The sequence below is a fragment of the Schistocerca cancellata genome, chromosome 2 (genome assembly GCF_023864275.1).
Source record: "Schistocerca cancellata isolate TAMUIC-IGC-003103 chromosome 2, iqSchCanc2.1, whole genome shotgun sequence".
Classification (NCBI taxonomy): Eukaryota; Metazoa; Arthropoda; class Insecta; order Orthoptera; family Acrididae; genus Schistocerca; species Schistocerca cancellata.
Window position 1 is genome coordinate 550141292 of NC_064627.1, and position 14891 is coordinate 550156182.

At 39.1% G+C, this 14891-nt stretch overlaps 1 protein-coding gene across 1 annotated transcript in view; it reads right to left on the minus strand.

Annotated features, from left to right (window-relative positions):
• Positions 1-1938: 1938 nt before the first annotated feature.
• The window catches only part of LOC126162136 (male-specific lethal 3 homolog), a 142249-nt gene continuing 129296 nt past the window's right edge, over positions 1939-14891 (minus strand). Inside the window, exon 11 of the mRNA XM_049918430.1 lies at positions 1939-2451. Within this exon, the coding sequence (XP_049774387.1) occupies positions 2373-2451 (79 nt within the window). The 3' untranslated portion in view covers positions 1939-2372. The remainder of the gene's footprint in view (positions 2452-14891) is intronic.

The following is a 14891-nucleotide window of genomic DNA, read 5'->3' on the forward strand; positions in this document are numbered from 1 at the left end:
ATTTGTGCCCTCCTGTCGGCATTATGAAAAGGTATCAGAATTCATCAGACCATGCAGTGGTCTGTGCCAATGTCCAGTGCTGGTGGTCATGTGCCCATTTCAGTCATAGCCGCCAGTGTCATGATTTTAGCACTGGTGCATGCATGGGCCGTTGGCTGTGGAGGCCCATTGTTAGGAGTGTTTGGTGCACTGTGTGTTCAGATACACTTGTACTCTACCCAGCACTGAAGTCTCATATTCGTTTCACCGCAGTTCACCACCTGTCCTGTTTTACCAGTCTGCCCAGCCTACGATGTCCGACATCTGTAACGAAGGGTGGCTGCCCAACCCCATGATGCCTGGATGTGTTTTACAGCATTCCTCGAAAACCTGGCAAGTTGTCCAGTTGGGGCAGTCATTCCTCATCAGGTGACGCTGCTATCGTCTGGACGGGTTTATATTGATAGTAAATGAGAGATTAAAATGTTCTGGCTAGTCAGTTTATGTATGATTTGTATGTCTGTTGCTTGCTACACATTGCATATATTACATATTCATCTGTGATGTGACAAAGGATGCTACCATTTGATTCTAATTTGACACTGGCTTATCTATTTCAAACTTCTGAAGATGACAGCTAAATCTGTTAAAAGTGAATCCAATAAATTTTTGTGCAACTGATAACTGATTTTTATGTGTGTTAAAATAATATTCTCAGTACCTGCCCCTGTAATATGCTGGAAGATGGTTCTGCAAACAACACCCATGCATAATGATGCCTCGGCATGGACACAGGTGTAACTGTTCCCCTATCTCAATTTAAGAACATGCAGTTCGACTATTCTTCAGGATCCTTACAATTGTAGAATGCTGGAAATATGGTGAAGTTTTGCAGTTTTGGTTCATAGGAGGTACTGCCAGAGTTGAAATGACTATCTCCTCTGGAAGTACAGCAGTCACTAAAATTCAGAATTTTCTTTTGGCAAATTATGTGCTATATCGATATTCATACATACACAAACAGCAGCTGTATCTCAGTGGTGACTGTGCAGCAACTAGTCCACCACTTAAATCAAAACAGAAAAAATTGAAAAACACTCAATACATTTTTTGTTACTGCAAGTGGAGCAACAGTAAAAAAAAAACACCATATTAAAGGCAGTCCTTTTAGAAAATCACATTCTTGGACTATCATTTATTTTAGAAGAATGGCTTAACAATAAGGGAAAATACATTTTTATGACCAGTTAACAGTATTTTCCCACTGCAGTCTTTTACATCTACGAAAGACATGAAGATTGAAACAAAGGTGGGTGTGTGATCTCTCCAACATGCATTCAATGTGTGTTCCAGCCGTAACAGATTAAATCTTTGTGCTGAATAAATGACTGACAGGCACAGTGATTCAACCGACAGCTGCTCCTCTCTTTACGTAACACAACTTGATATGAATGATGGGCTGATTCCCCATTATCTCAAACACTGTTAAGAGAAAAAAAATTATTATGAAACACACACCACTCAAGTAAACTTTCTTAACAGCTGGATACCTGTATCCAGTTTTTGTCACTATAATAGTAGTGCTGCCATTGAAATTGTATGAAAAAGAAATTTAGAGTACCAGTTTTACGTAAAATTCTGTATTTTACTGATTCATCCACTTTCACCAGCAACATAGCACGCTACTGGTAATTTGGCTTTTTGTACATACAATCAGCTGTCACAAACTTATAAGACACAAACCACTGTGTCAAAATCTTCCAGCTTCAGAAAGGAAAAACATTACAGTTATTATTGACAATCAGCAAGTCTGAGGTATCGGTAACAGCACAATAGTTCTTGAATAAAATAACTTAGGAACTTGAACTAAAGTAACCTGAGCTTTCATAGTTAAAGGATCTAGTTACTTCCACTGAGAAGCAAGTCATAATTATCAAAGAAGCAGAGAATTAATCACTCTCCAATATTCATGTCTGTGTATTTTGTTATCTACACATCTTTGGTCCCAGAAGCATACTATATAAATGGCACATAGTGAAGTTTGCACTAACCATTCTTATCAAATACATGGCTGATGATAACAGAGACAATATTTTGTAGGGTACAGGAGATAACATGAAAAATAGCAACTGAACTGGAAACACCAGATCAGAATCTTCAGTGACATGCATTTTTATAACTTAACATTCAACAAATGTTTTTAAAAATAGCAATTTCTATAAACTATTTACAGAATATAAAATAAGAGGCTATGTATAAATACAGCAAATCAGTCATTTTGTTCAAGTGAGGGTAGTTTATAACTAAACATTCAACAAATGTTTTTAAAAATAGCAATTTCTATAAACTATTTACAGGATATAAAATATGAAGCTATGCATAAATACAGCAAATCAGTCATTTTGTTTAAGTGGAGAGCAATTATCTTCGTACACATTTTCTTCAAACCAGTCTCTATTTTTCTCCAAGTATCTACAAAATGAGAAAACAATTTTAATTAAAACAGAGAAGAATGAATTTAACATAGAAATGTCTGCCATGTCACAATACTTTTTTCTTTGAACAGAAAAGTAGACGTCCACAAACGGGTAAAAAATGAGACTATCACTTTCTTACAAGGAATGTTAACTTCTATACTTGAGCAAAAGATGGTAGTTTATATTCAATATTTTATCCATGATAATTTTGTACATTTGGGGTTAAAATGGATAAATATAAGTAATTTGTAGGTTGTGGGATGTATGTAACACGTGCTTTTGTCAATCCATCTCCTACATTATGGGCAGAAGGCTCTCTCTGCGTACACCGTTCTGTGTATACTGAGATGGCTCACAGTTCCACAGTCTGTTACTGTCATGTTGGCTTAATTTTAGTTTTTACTACTAAATTCCACAGAGTCACATGGCTACATAATTAACAATGCATTGCTATTAGGTCAAAGAGGTATTCAGTTTTATTCAAAACCCACTGTTAAAGAATTAGTCACTAACATCTGAAGGGTACAGGGAAAAAGAGATTCAAAGCTCGCTTTTGGTGAAATTTGAGATTCTAGTACTAATGGATTCTGTTTGTTGCACTACAGTCTAACAGCTTCATACACAGAGAAAACCATTCACAGTCCATGAAAAGTCAGTGTAGAAGAAAAGTGCCCCAGGGAAAAATGAAGTCCCCTGTGAAATGGAGGGAGATGAGGGAGAATCAGAGTCCATGTACATTTTAAATGAAAATATTCCCAGAGTTTATTGTTTTAAAAGCTGGTCAGCTACTATACTGGTGTTGAATGGCATCTAATTTTCTGATGTGCAGAAAGGCAGTTTGCATTTAGGTAGAAAATCAAGGAATGAGAATGTTACAGCTGTTCATCAGAGAAGAGCAAAGGAAAGACCTAAACATGATATACTTCTAGATGTGAGTGAACATAAGTGTGACGAGTTGCAAATGAACAAAAGTGTGACAAGTCGTGTTCCTTGTGAATATAGCGAATGCAGAAAACAGCATTTCATGAAAATTTCAAAACATGAACATGATATACTAGTCTGGGAGTTCAATTTACTTGAAAACAAGAATTTACAGAGTGCACACTTGCATGCTTGTTTTCACAAATTTCAGTTTTGCCTGTGAGAAAAGAAGACCATGAACACCACAAAAAAATGTCAATCTAGGAGACCACTATTACTGCTATGAGGTACATGTACACAGGGACAGAAAATTTATTGAAATTCCTGTTTGTTACAAGGCCGTTATGAGTTTGCATGGTATAACAAGCCAGAATATGTTAACAATCAATAATCTCTTTCTACCACTGTTCTTGCTCTTACTAACAGCTGAGGTACTCATTCTACTAGAACCATGAAAAAGACAGCCGAGGCTGTTGCTAATTTAATGAAACATACAAGTTCCCTTCAAGACTGTTCTTCTCACTATAGCCTTCACGGTACATCTAAGATTTATCTACCTGAAGAATTAAACCTTAAAATATTGCATTAGATGTATACAGAGACATTTCTAGAGTTCCCCCGTTTCTTATGAATGTTATCAGAACATAATGCAGACGAAATTTCGTACTACTTTTGGGTACCCAATGTCAGATACTTGCTCTGCAAGCAATGAATCTAAAGCAAAAAGTTCTCTCTTCTTGCAGCAAAATTTAATGATAGCAGTAGAGCAGAAGAAGTAGATAAAGAAATTAAACAGCTAGAAACTCTAAATTTATTATGTAAAAAGGATGCTGAAGTCATCTGTCAGTGAAAACGTGGAGCCAAAATTAAAGTTACGTGAAGTCATGAACATGGGGCAATAGGCATAGATACATGAAAAATCTTACAGCGCCTAATGTTAGCGCTAATGATGTATACTACAAGTGAAAGCTGTCCTTTTACATGTTTACTGCATATGTTTTTACTTCAGGAAAAGGATACTTTCATACCTACAACACGACCATAGCCAAAAAGGAGTTGATGACGTTGCAACAATGTTATTACACCTTTGCTTTTATCATTCTTCAGTACTTTATTTGCACTTGTTTGTGATTCTTGCCCTGGGGACAATAATAATTATGTCTTTATTCAATATTCCATCCTGGATTTTCCATATGTCATTATTCAGCTATCCATGCAACAGATTTGAATCAATCAAAGTAATTTTTCCTATCATAGGGCAGTTACATGGAATGTGACAAAGTTACATATTTATTAAATCAAAAAGCCCACACTGAAACAATCAGCGATTGGAATGAGCACGTCACAAGATGCCACAGAAACTATTCCCTTCAATGTCATCAAGTGTGGCCAAGAAAAGTTCTAATCGTGTTCTTCATTTCTCAGTAAAGAATACAGAAAGAAATGTCCAATGACGTCCAATGAGTCCTGTGTTGTTGCCATGCACAAATTCAAAACAAGCCAAAACCTTCATATTTAAGTTTAATTCCACTCTCCAACCTGCAATACCTGAAGAAATTCTGTTTAAAAATGCACTTTTTTCCCCAAGTTTACCCAGTCAACAATGACTAATTTGGTGCAAACATTGAAAAATTAATTTCATTGATGTTTTAAAAGTATTAATTGTTTACATTTTTTAAGACAAACATTTACATATAATGCAACCCATTCTACAAAGTAAGTGGTCTACAATTGTTTTTGATTGTAAAGATGTGTACCTTCACTTTTCATTGTTAATAAACAAATCCCTATACCACATGACACTAATTCAAGGGTCTATTAGAGAAACACCTTGAGAATTATTCTAAATAAGTTTTCTGTATGTCTGATACATTTTATCTGCGCAGTTTTTTAACTTCAAATTAAATTACTGCAAAATATTAGAAACTGGACTTCAATTGTTTTTCCCTTGTATCCTTCATTTGCTTTATAATGGTTTTCTTTGAGTAAAAGTATTAAATTATTTTTCAGTGTTTCGAGTACACTGAAGTGGATGATGGCAGCTCAGAACAAACAACAAAAGTCAGCTCTATAGGTAATGTTTAATGGAACTTTTTTTCTGCTGCTGATAAGAAGATCAGTATGTCTCTGAATAGATATTCTGAGTTCAGTTTAACATAAATTTAAATTGTCTGACATGCTTGGATGCAATTCTTTTTCTTTGTGTTGTTCAACTTCAGCTCAATATCACAAGTTAAGATGTTTTCTCCAATTCAGACGTATATCCAACATATGAGAAAGAGTGCACATCCAACATCTGAAGTCAGAATGATAATAGAATAGGAACTCTAGGGTAGAGAATGTTAAGAATGAAACCAACACACTAGCAAAGGATGTGTCTGCCTCCACTTCACAATGAAGAAAATGAATAAACAAAAACAACAAAAAAGAAAATACTGAGCGTGAAGAGGAAAAGAGACATAAAAATAAACAGAAGGGAGGGAAAACTAAGTGCAAGCCAAGCAATGGAAAGTAATTGCACAAATGTAGATTTAAGCACAAAGAAGTTTTTATGGACAGTGCCCCTTATGTTGCTAACTTTATCTCAATGAGACAGCCTTCGATTTAGTATTAGAGTGTGACGTATTCTCTGTTGTCTACTACTCATTACATTGTATCCATTGGCGTCTCAAAGTGGGGCGAGGGGAGGGACAGTGTGCAAGAGGAGGTTGCTGTGTTCTGTGCCATGTCGTGAACAATGAACTCGTCAGTCCTCTATTGGTGCAGAGCAGCTACCTACTGTATGTCACTATCACCAGAAATTTGGAGATAAGGCTCACAAGTGCACCTCAATTTCCACTTATCCAAATGACAGCAGAACTCTGACATATGCCTCCGATTGCTGGTCAAGCTCTCAGCATCTCTTTTTTAGTGATCAGAAGACTACGAAAATTTCTTGTAGGCACTGGCTCAGGCTTTTGCTTGTATCCATGGACTTTACAACTGTTGGCCACCAACTTTGTTCTGTCTTTCTGCCACAGATAATTCACCTATAGTGACTTATGGTACATAATGTATTGAGATGGACTCTGAAATTCCATAGTGCAGTCCAATGCTGACTCCAGGCTGCAAGGGCTGTCATTCTGTTTTGCATACTTGCATGACATCTTCATTTTTTCGGCCACTGCTGTACAGTGCCAGCAACATTTGATCAAAATTTTTAAATGCTTGTTACAGAACAGCTTGTGTGTTATTGGTAAGCCACAGATTACTTTGTTGCTGTTGTTGTTGTTTTCATCGTCTTGAGTCCAAAGACTGGTTTGATGCAGCTCTCCATCCTATGCTACTCTATCCTGTGCAAGCTTCTTCATCTCCGAGCAACTACTGCAACCTACATCCTTCTGAATCTGCTTACTGTATTCATCTTTTGGTCTCCCTATCTGATTTTTATCCCCCATGCTTCCCTCCAATACTAAACTGGTGATCCCTTGATGCCCCAGAATGTGTTCTACTAATTTATCCCTTCTTCTAGTCAGGTTATACCACTATTTCATGTTCTGCCCAATTATATTCAGTATCTCCTCATTAGTTATGTGATCTACCCATCTAATCTTCAGCATTCTTCTACAGCAGCACATTTCAAAAGCTCTATTCTCTCCTTGTGTAAACTGTTTACTGCCCTTGTTTCACTTCCATGTGTGGCTGCACTCCACACAAATACTTTCAGAAAAGACTTCCTTACACTTAAATCTATACTCAATGTTAACCAAATTCTCTTCACAAAAGCTCTCCTTGCCATTGCCAGTCTAATTCCCTCAGCGTCACCTGATTTAGCTCTACTACATTCTATTATCATCATTTTGCTTTTGTTGATGTTCATCTTATATTTTCCTTTCTAAGACACTGTCCATTCTATTCAACTGATTTTCCAAGTCCTTTGCTGTCTCTGAGAGAATTACATCATCAGCAAACTTCAAAGTTTTTTGGACTTTAATCCTTACTCCAATTTTTTTTGTTTCCTCTATTGCTTGCTCAGTATACAGACTGAATTACATCAGGTATAGACTATAACCCTGTCTTGCTCTCTCTCAATCACTGCTTCCCTTTCATGCCCCTCAACTCTTATAACTGCCATTTGGTTTCTGTAGAAATTGTAAATAGCCTTTCACTCCCTGTCTTTTACCCCTGCCACCTTTAGAATTTGAAAGAAATTTTTCCTGTCAACATTGTCAAAAGGTTTTTCACAGTCAACAAATATTTCCTTCTGTCACTTAATTTTATCAGAAGGGGCATTGCCACTACCCGAGAAAGTAGAAGCCGTTATGAAAATTCCACAGCCAGAAACCAGCAAAGACTTATGCTGTTTCTTGAGAGTGCTGACTTGCAAGAACTGTTGACTGGAGCACTTCTTGGGACCTACAATTAACAAGGGCAGTGCGCGGAAAGGGTCTCACTGATTGGGCTCAACTGCGTGACCAGAAGCAGGTAGATATGACCCTTTTAAGTTCCTTGAATATCTTGCCTGAGTGGTCTATAAGTAAAGAGAAAACACTCTCTAAGCATTTACATGTAGACATGAGTAAGTTTTGAGCAACAACTGTCTTGTCTGTGGCATGGCACAGAGATTAAGCCCACTGACTCTTGACTTGATAACTCTGGTTTGAACCCAGCTGCTACTGTGGTTTTCTTTTTTTTTCTTCATTATTTTATTTCATTCCTTGCAATGCCAATGTCCTTGGTTGTAATGTTCTCGATGTCACTTCTTCATAATAGCCTCGTGGATCCTGAAATCTTTCCAATGTTTCAGAGTTGGTGAATGGAATTTTGTCATTTCTAGTGACACTTTGTTTTATTTCTTCCCACCAAATTAACAGAAAATTATGCAAAAGGATTGTCACAAGTGGGCTTGCATGTGTGTGCCTTCAGTGTCAGTGCAGTATGGTATTCTGTCAGATGCATGAACCAGTTGGAGATTTTCCAGATACAATAGCATGCTTTGCACACATACAGATCGACGTAGTAGGCCACTCTCACCATAAAATGGTCAGCATTATTTATTAACTGCAATTCATTCGTTCCTCTTTGGCCAGAAATTATGTCAGTCGAGAACATATTGATAGAAATGCTGGCCTTTGCCTTTGTGTCAAACAGGGTTTCATGATTTGGTTATCTGCTGCTGCACATCATCACAGACCACAGCTGGCAATTTGGGTCTGAGTTATTTACTTCATCATCATCATCTTGGACAGTTTCCAGCCACTGGCTGGGTCTGTTGGGAACACAAGCCTCTCCATCGTGTTCTGTCTTTCCACCATTCCCCCTCTTCCACCTTCGTCCAGTTCTCTCCTCTTCTCATCACACATTCCTTCACTCCCTTCACCCATCTATCCCTTGGTCTTCCTCTGGGCCTCTTCCCCTCCAGTTGCAGATCAAACATCCTCTTTGGAATTCTTCCCTCATCCATTCTCTTCATGTGTCCATACCACTGCAGTCTTGATTTTTCTATCCTGTCCTGTACTGGTTCCTCCTTTAGTCTTTCCCTCACATACACATTTCGCAATCTGTCTTGTCTTGTTACATCCAACCTGCTCCTCTGGAACTTCATTTCACTAGCCTGTATTCTACTTTTGTCGCTTTTGTGCATTACCCATGTCTCACTTCCGTATGCCAATATGGGGACAAAGTAGGTTCGGTATATAATTCCCTTGGATTTCTGTGGCACCTCCTTGCTCCAAATAAGCCCCCTAATGCGTTTGTAGAACTGCCCTGCTTTTCTGCACCTTTCATTTATTTCCATTGCGTTTCCCCCCTTACTTTCAATCACGCTTCCCAGGTACTTGAAGTTCTCTACCACTTGTAGTTTTTCCCCCTCCACAAGTTATATTCACATTTGGCCTATTCTTCTTCCTTGTTGTGACAATTATTTCTCTTTTCTTTGCAGAGAAATGCATTCCATATTGTGCTGCCGTTGCCTCCCATGCATCTAACTGCTCTTGCACCTCCTCCTCGCAATTTCCCCATAACATCAGGTCATCAGCAAAAAGCACTGCTTTCATTTTATGATCTCCAATTGCATCTGATGCTTGCTGTAGGATTTCATCCATAACAATAATAAACAATAAAGGCGAAAGTGCACTTCCCTGTCGCAGCCCATTTTCCAGCTTGAACCATGCAGTACGTTTCCTCCCCACTTTCACACAACTCTCACTTCCCTCATACATTTTTCTGACTTTTCGTGTTATTTCTTCATCTATCCCTTTTGCGTTAAGCACATCCCAGAGCTTGTCCCTACAGATACTGTCATACGCCTTCTCAATATCCAAAAACGCCATGATTAAGTCCTTCCCGTACTCATAGTGCCTCTCCTGCAGTTGCCTTACCGCAAATATGAGGTCCGTTGTCGATCTTCCCGGTCTGAAACCGTACTGCTCCTCTTGCAGTCTACTTTCAATACTGCTTCTTATTCTCTTCTCCAGGATCTTTTCATAGATTTTTCCACAGTGGCATAGCAGGGTGATTCCTCTGTAGTTCTCACATCTCCTTTTATCCCCTTTCTTGATGATCGGGACTATAATTCCTTTCTTCCAATCCTCAGGAATTCTGTTCTCCTTCCACACCACCCTCAGCACTCTGTATAGCCACTGGGTTCCTACCTCTCCTGCTGCTCGTATCATATCCACTGTTACTTCGTCCCAACCTGGTGCCTTGCCCCCTTTCATCCTCTTTATGGCTTCTTCCACTTCCTTCCAAGTTAGATCATCAATTTCCCCACTATTATAATCGTCTGCTGCCTTAGGCTCTCCATCGCTGTTAGTTACCCACTTGGCGGCATTCAACAGATCTTCAAAGTACTCCTTCCAAATCTTTTTGAGCTCATGCATTTCCTCCACAACTCTTCCATTATTATCCATGATCCTCAGGCACTTGCTTCTGTCGTTCCTCTTATTTCTTACCATGGTGTAAAGTACTTTTTTGTTCCCTTCACTGTCCTCTTCTAACATTCTTGTCCATTTTTCCAACCACTTCTTCTTCTCCGCCCTTACTACGGTCTGTGCCGCTTTCTTGCTTTCCTTATATTTTACCCTAGCTTCCTCTGTTCGGGTCTGGAACCATTCTCTGAAGGCTTTGTTCGTTCGAAGTACTGCCTCTTTACATATGTTGTTCCACCATGGGGTTTCCCTACTTCTCCTCTTTGTGCTAGTTCTTCCACACACAGTCTCAGCTAGAGCCCTCTTAAAATCTCCCCATTCTTCTTCCACTGTTCTCTGATCCTCCTTTGGCAGCTTCTTCCTGATCAGTGTCTGGTACTGGGTCCTCCGTTCATCCTCTTTCAGCATCCATGTCTTCAACCTTTTCTCCTGTATTTCTGTTGCCCTCCTATCTTTTTTCTCTCTCAGGGTGGCTACCAACAGCCGATGGTCACTGTCTAAGGCCTCAGATGGAATGACCTTAACATCTGTGAGGCTGCTCATCATCTGCCTATACACTAGTATATAGTCTACTACTGAAGTTTGGGACCAGTCCCCACTGTACCAAGTTATTTTGTGACTACTTCTCTTCTTGTACCAGGAATTTGCGATCGCCAGCCCATTCCTCTTGCAGAATTCCAGCAACAATTTTCCTTCTCTATTTCGGTTCCCCAGCCCTCTGGTCCCATTATCTCCTCGAATCCTTTCCTGTCTGTGCCAACATGTGCATTGAGGTCCCCTATTATAATCTGATTTCCTCCATTTAGCTGCTTTTGCATGTCATCTTCAAATTCCTCCTCCTCCTTTTTTGTACACCCCACCTGTGGGGCATATGCTTGGATGATTTCAATGCTTTTTCCTTTCACTCGTACTCTGGCTTTTATCATTTATTTAGTTATTTACACAACTTAGTAAATTTTGTTGCACTCTCAATCATAGTGAGCAATGGCATGATAGAATATTGGCACCATTCTTGAAAGGGTGCACTGATGTGTCATGATACTAGCTGGACAACTGCCCTACTCATGATTTTGCTTTGACTTTGCACCACAGACAACCTGGACTTTGAATCATTGCTCACAGAGCTTCTGTACTGCAAGACACTTCGAATGACTGGCAAGTTCATTGACTCTAGTTCCATACAATTACCTGACCACGACCAATCAGACTTCAATCATCGCATGCATTCACCCTCGTCAAGCATCAAGGCATGGAATGGCACCTACCTGTGAGCATTACGACTTGCAAACTCACTTGCATGTCATGTTACAAACAGTGTCCAATCATTGCTATACATCAGCCCATATTCATTAATCAAAAGAGGAGCACGAACTCTTGACACAGTGCAGCCAGACTGTGGATACCAATTGCGCTTGATGGGAGCTGCAATCTGGCATGGGTAAGGAGGTGGCATGGAGCAAGAAGGGAGAGGGATGAGAGGGCAGGGACGGGGGAAGGAGTAGTGCTGCTTCTGGGCACAAGCAGGAATGCAGTGTGGACAGGATACGGCTGCTGTGCTGCTATGTTTCTGGTTTCTTTGTGTGTGTGTTTGTGTGTGTGTGTGTGTGTGTGTGTGTGTGTGTGTATGTGTGTGTGTTTTTCCTACATCAGAAGGCATTTTGAGTGAAAACATAAATGCACACCAATGGTGAGTAGCAATCTATTCTTTTCATAATATTGTCGTACTTTTGTGTGTTAAAAGTTTATTATTCCTGGTACAAGAGTGTTCATATTTTGTGTTCTAGTTTTGGTCAGGCAACTATAACACGAAAATGTGTTTACTTCATATGGTTAACACTTAGCCATACTGATTATGAAGAATGGATGTTAGTAGTATACAGAGCGAATTGCTAGAAATGACGAGGTTTTGTTATGTGTCTTCCTTTACTGTTAGTATGATTAGTAACTTCAAAATTACATACTCCTTATGTTACCATTAGGAAATAAAACCAAACAGGATTCTTTATTCAAACCAAATAGGAAATGCAAAGAAAAAGGAGCCAAGAGTAAATATGAGAAACGTTGGTTAAATGATGGATAAAATAAAAGCCTGCCTCAGTCTCAATCTTATAATGAATAGCATGACACTTGCAGGAACCATGTTCATTTACATTATCTGATGTAGGCAGCAGCAGTTTAGTTTTGTATTTGCTAGAAGAAATTTCATTGTTTTCCTCATATATATATATATATATATATATATATATATATATATGTGTGTGTGTGTGTGTGTGTGTGTGTGTGTGTGTGTGTGTGTGCGCGCGCGCACGAGTGTATACCTGTCCTTTTTTCCCCCCTAAGGTAAGTCTTCCCGTTCCCGGGACTGGAATGACTCCTTACCCTCTCCCTTAAAACCCACATCCTTTCATCTTTCCCTCTCCTTCCCTCTTTCCTGACGAAGCAACTGGGGGTTGCGAAAGCTCGAAATTTTGTGTGTGTGTTTTTTATTGTGCCTATCTACCAGCGCTTTCCCGTTTGGTAAGTCATGGAATCTGTGTTTTTAATATATATACACACACACACACACACACACACACACACACACACACACAGAGGGAAACACTCCACGTGGGAAAAATATATCTAAAAACAGAGATGATGTGACTTACCAAACGAAAGTGCTGGCAGGTCGATAGACACACAAACAAACACAAACATACACACAAAATTCAAGCTTTCGCAACAAACGGTTGCTTCATCAGGAAAGAGGGAAGGAGAGGGAAAGACGAAAGATGTGGGTTTTAAGGGAGAGGGTAAGGAGTCATTCCAATCCCGGGAGCGGAAAGACTTACCTTAGGGGGAAAAAAGGACAGGTATACACACACACACACACACACACACACACACACACACACACACACATATCCATCCGCACATACACAGACACAAGCAGACACAAGCTGTCCTTTTTTGCCCCCCTAAGGTAAGTCTTTCCACTCCTGGGATTGGAATGACTCCTTACCCTCTCCCTTAAAACCCACATCCTTTCGTCTTTCCCTCTCCTTCCCTCTTTCCTGATGAAGCAACCAGACGTTGCGAAAGCTTGAATTTTGTGTGTGTGTGTGTGTGTGTGTGTGTGTGTGTGTGTGTGTGTGAGTCTATCAACATACCAACGCTTTCGTTTGGTAAGTTACATCATCTTTGTTTTTTTATTTATGGTTAGACCATGAAGAGCATATAGAAAATCACCACCACCTTACATCAGAATAGGGAAGACTGGTCAGTTTAAATTATTTCCAAATACATGTATTTCTTACTATAAATCATGTTTAATAACATGTGCTGCAGAATATGATTTTGAAACATGTTGAGTAGATGTTTTCACCTTGCCCCTCATCTTTACTATCCCATGAATAGGATGGTTGTCCCTCTGCTGTACAGTACTTTGTGCTTGGGCATTATGTGACTGCAGTGGAGCAGATCAAGTTACAAACAACCACTGCATATGAACGTTTAAAATCTGTAATTTCACCAGATCATAGTTGTGCACTGTCAGAATTGTGGCCCAAATTTTCACACGGTATCAAATGCTAAGGCTGGTGTCTTACATATACGTTTTTTTCCCCTGAAAATATGAGGTCAAGTTAGTGGTGTTTTCTTGCGAAACATGATTCTACACTTCCTGCAAAACTAGATGATATTTTCTACGAAAAGCTTCCAAGGGCTTATCACCCAATAGAGCGTGAAGCAGTACTAGCTTTATAATGAAAGAAGCAGTGTCATCTGCAGAGCCTGTAGAAATAATTCAGCTCAAAATAAGGAGAAGCAGCGAGAGCTGACACCCAGTTCATTTAACTGGATTATCACCCTACAGGTGTCGCCATTATCCATCATGATTGCATTGGTGTGCATCCACACCTGTCTATAGCCCACAGTCAGACTGCCTCCAAACTGCTGTCATCTGAACGAATATTTATTCCACTTCTTTCACACAGAGCTTCACTACAAATGATTGCATCACCTGCAAAAAGTCTGAGGTCACTATTAACACTGCACGCAAGGTAATTAATATTCATCATAAATAGTAAAGGTCCCAACACACTTCCCTGGGGCACACCCGAATTTACTTCTATATCTGTCTATGACTCTCCATCCACGATACTTGCTGCCAGAAATTCTCACACTGGCTCAGTTTTAGTTTCAGTGAAGACAGTACTTCATACATTTTGGTCAGGGAGATCAGTGTAACACAGTCAGGCAACAGAAAAATCTGTGGTAAAAATTAATAATTTCCTAAATTTTTTGTTATTTATTACATTCACTAACGAATTCTAAAATAAAATAAATTTATGATAACTAGATAGTATATCCCCTTGAAATGGAAAACTAGATGTAACACATATGTTAGTAAAATATATGCTACTGTTTTTAAATCACAAACACCAACTAGCTACATATTAGTCTACGCACAGGACAGTAGTAACTTCCGAAAATTCTAAAAAATTTCCCTTTATTTGCAATGATATACACTGAAATTCAGAGTGATCTATTCTTTGGCAGTAAATATGAATCACCAACACTGAGTTACTAAACACACTTAACTTCCACAAATTTTCAAATTTATACT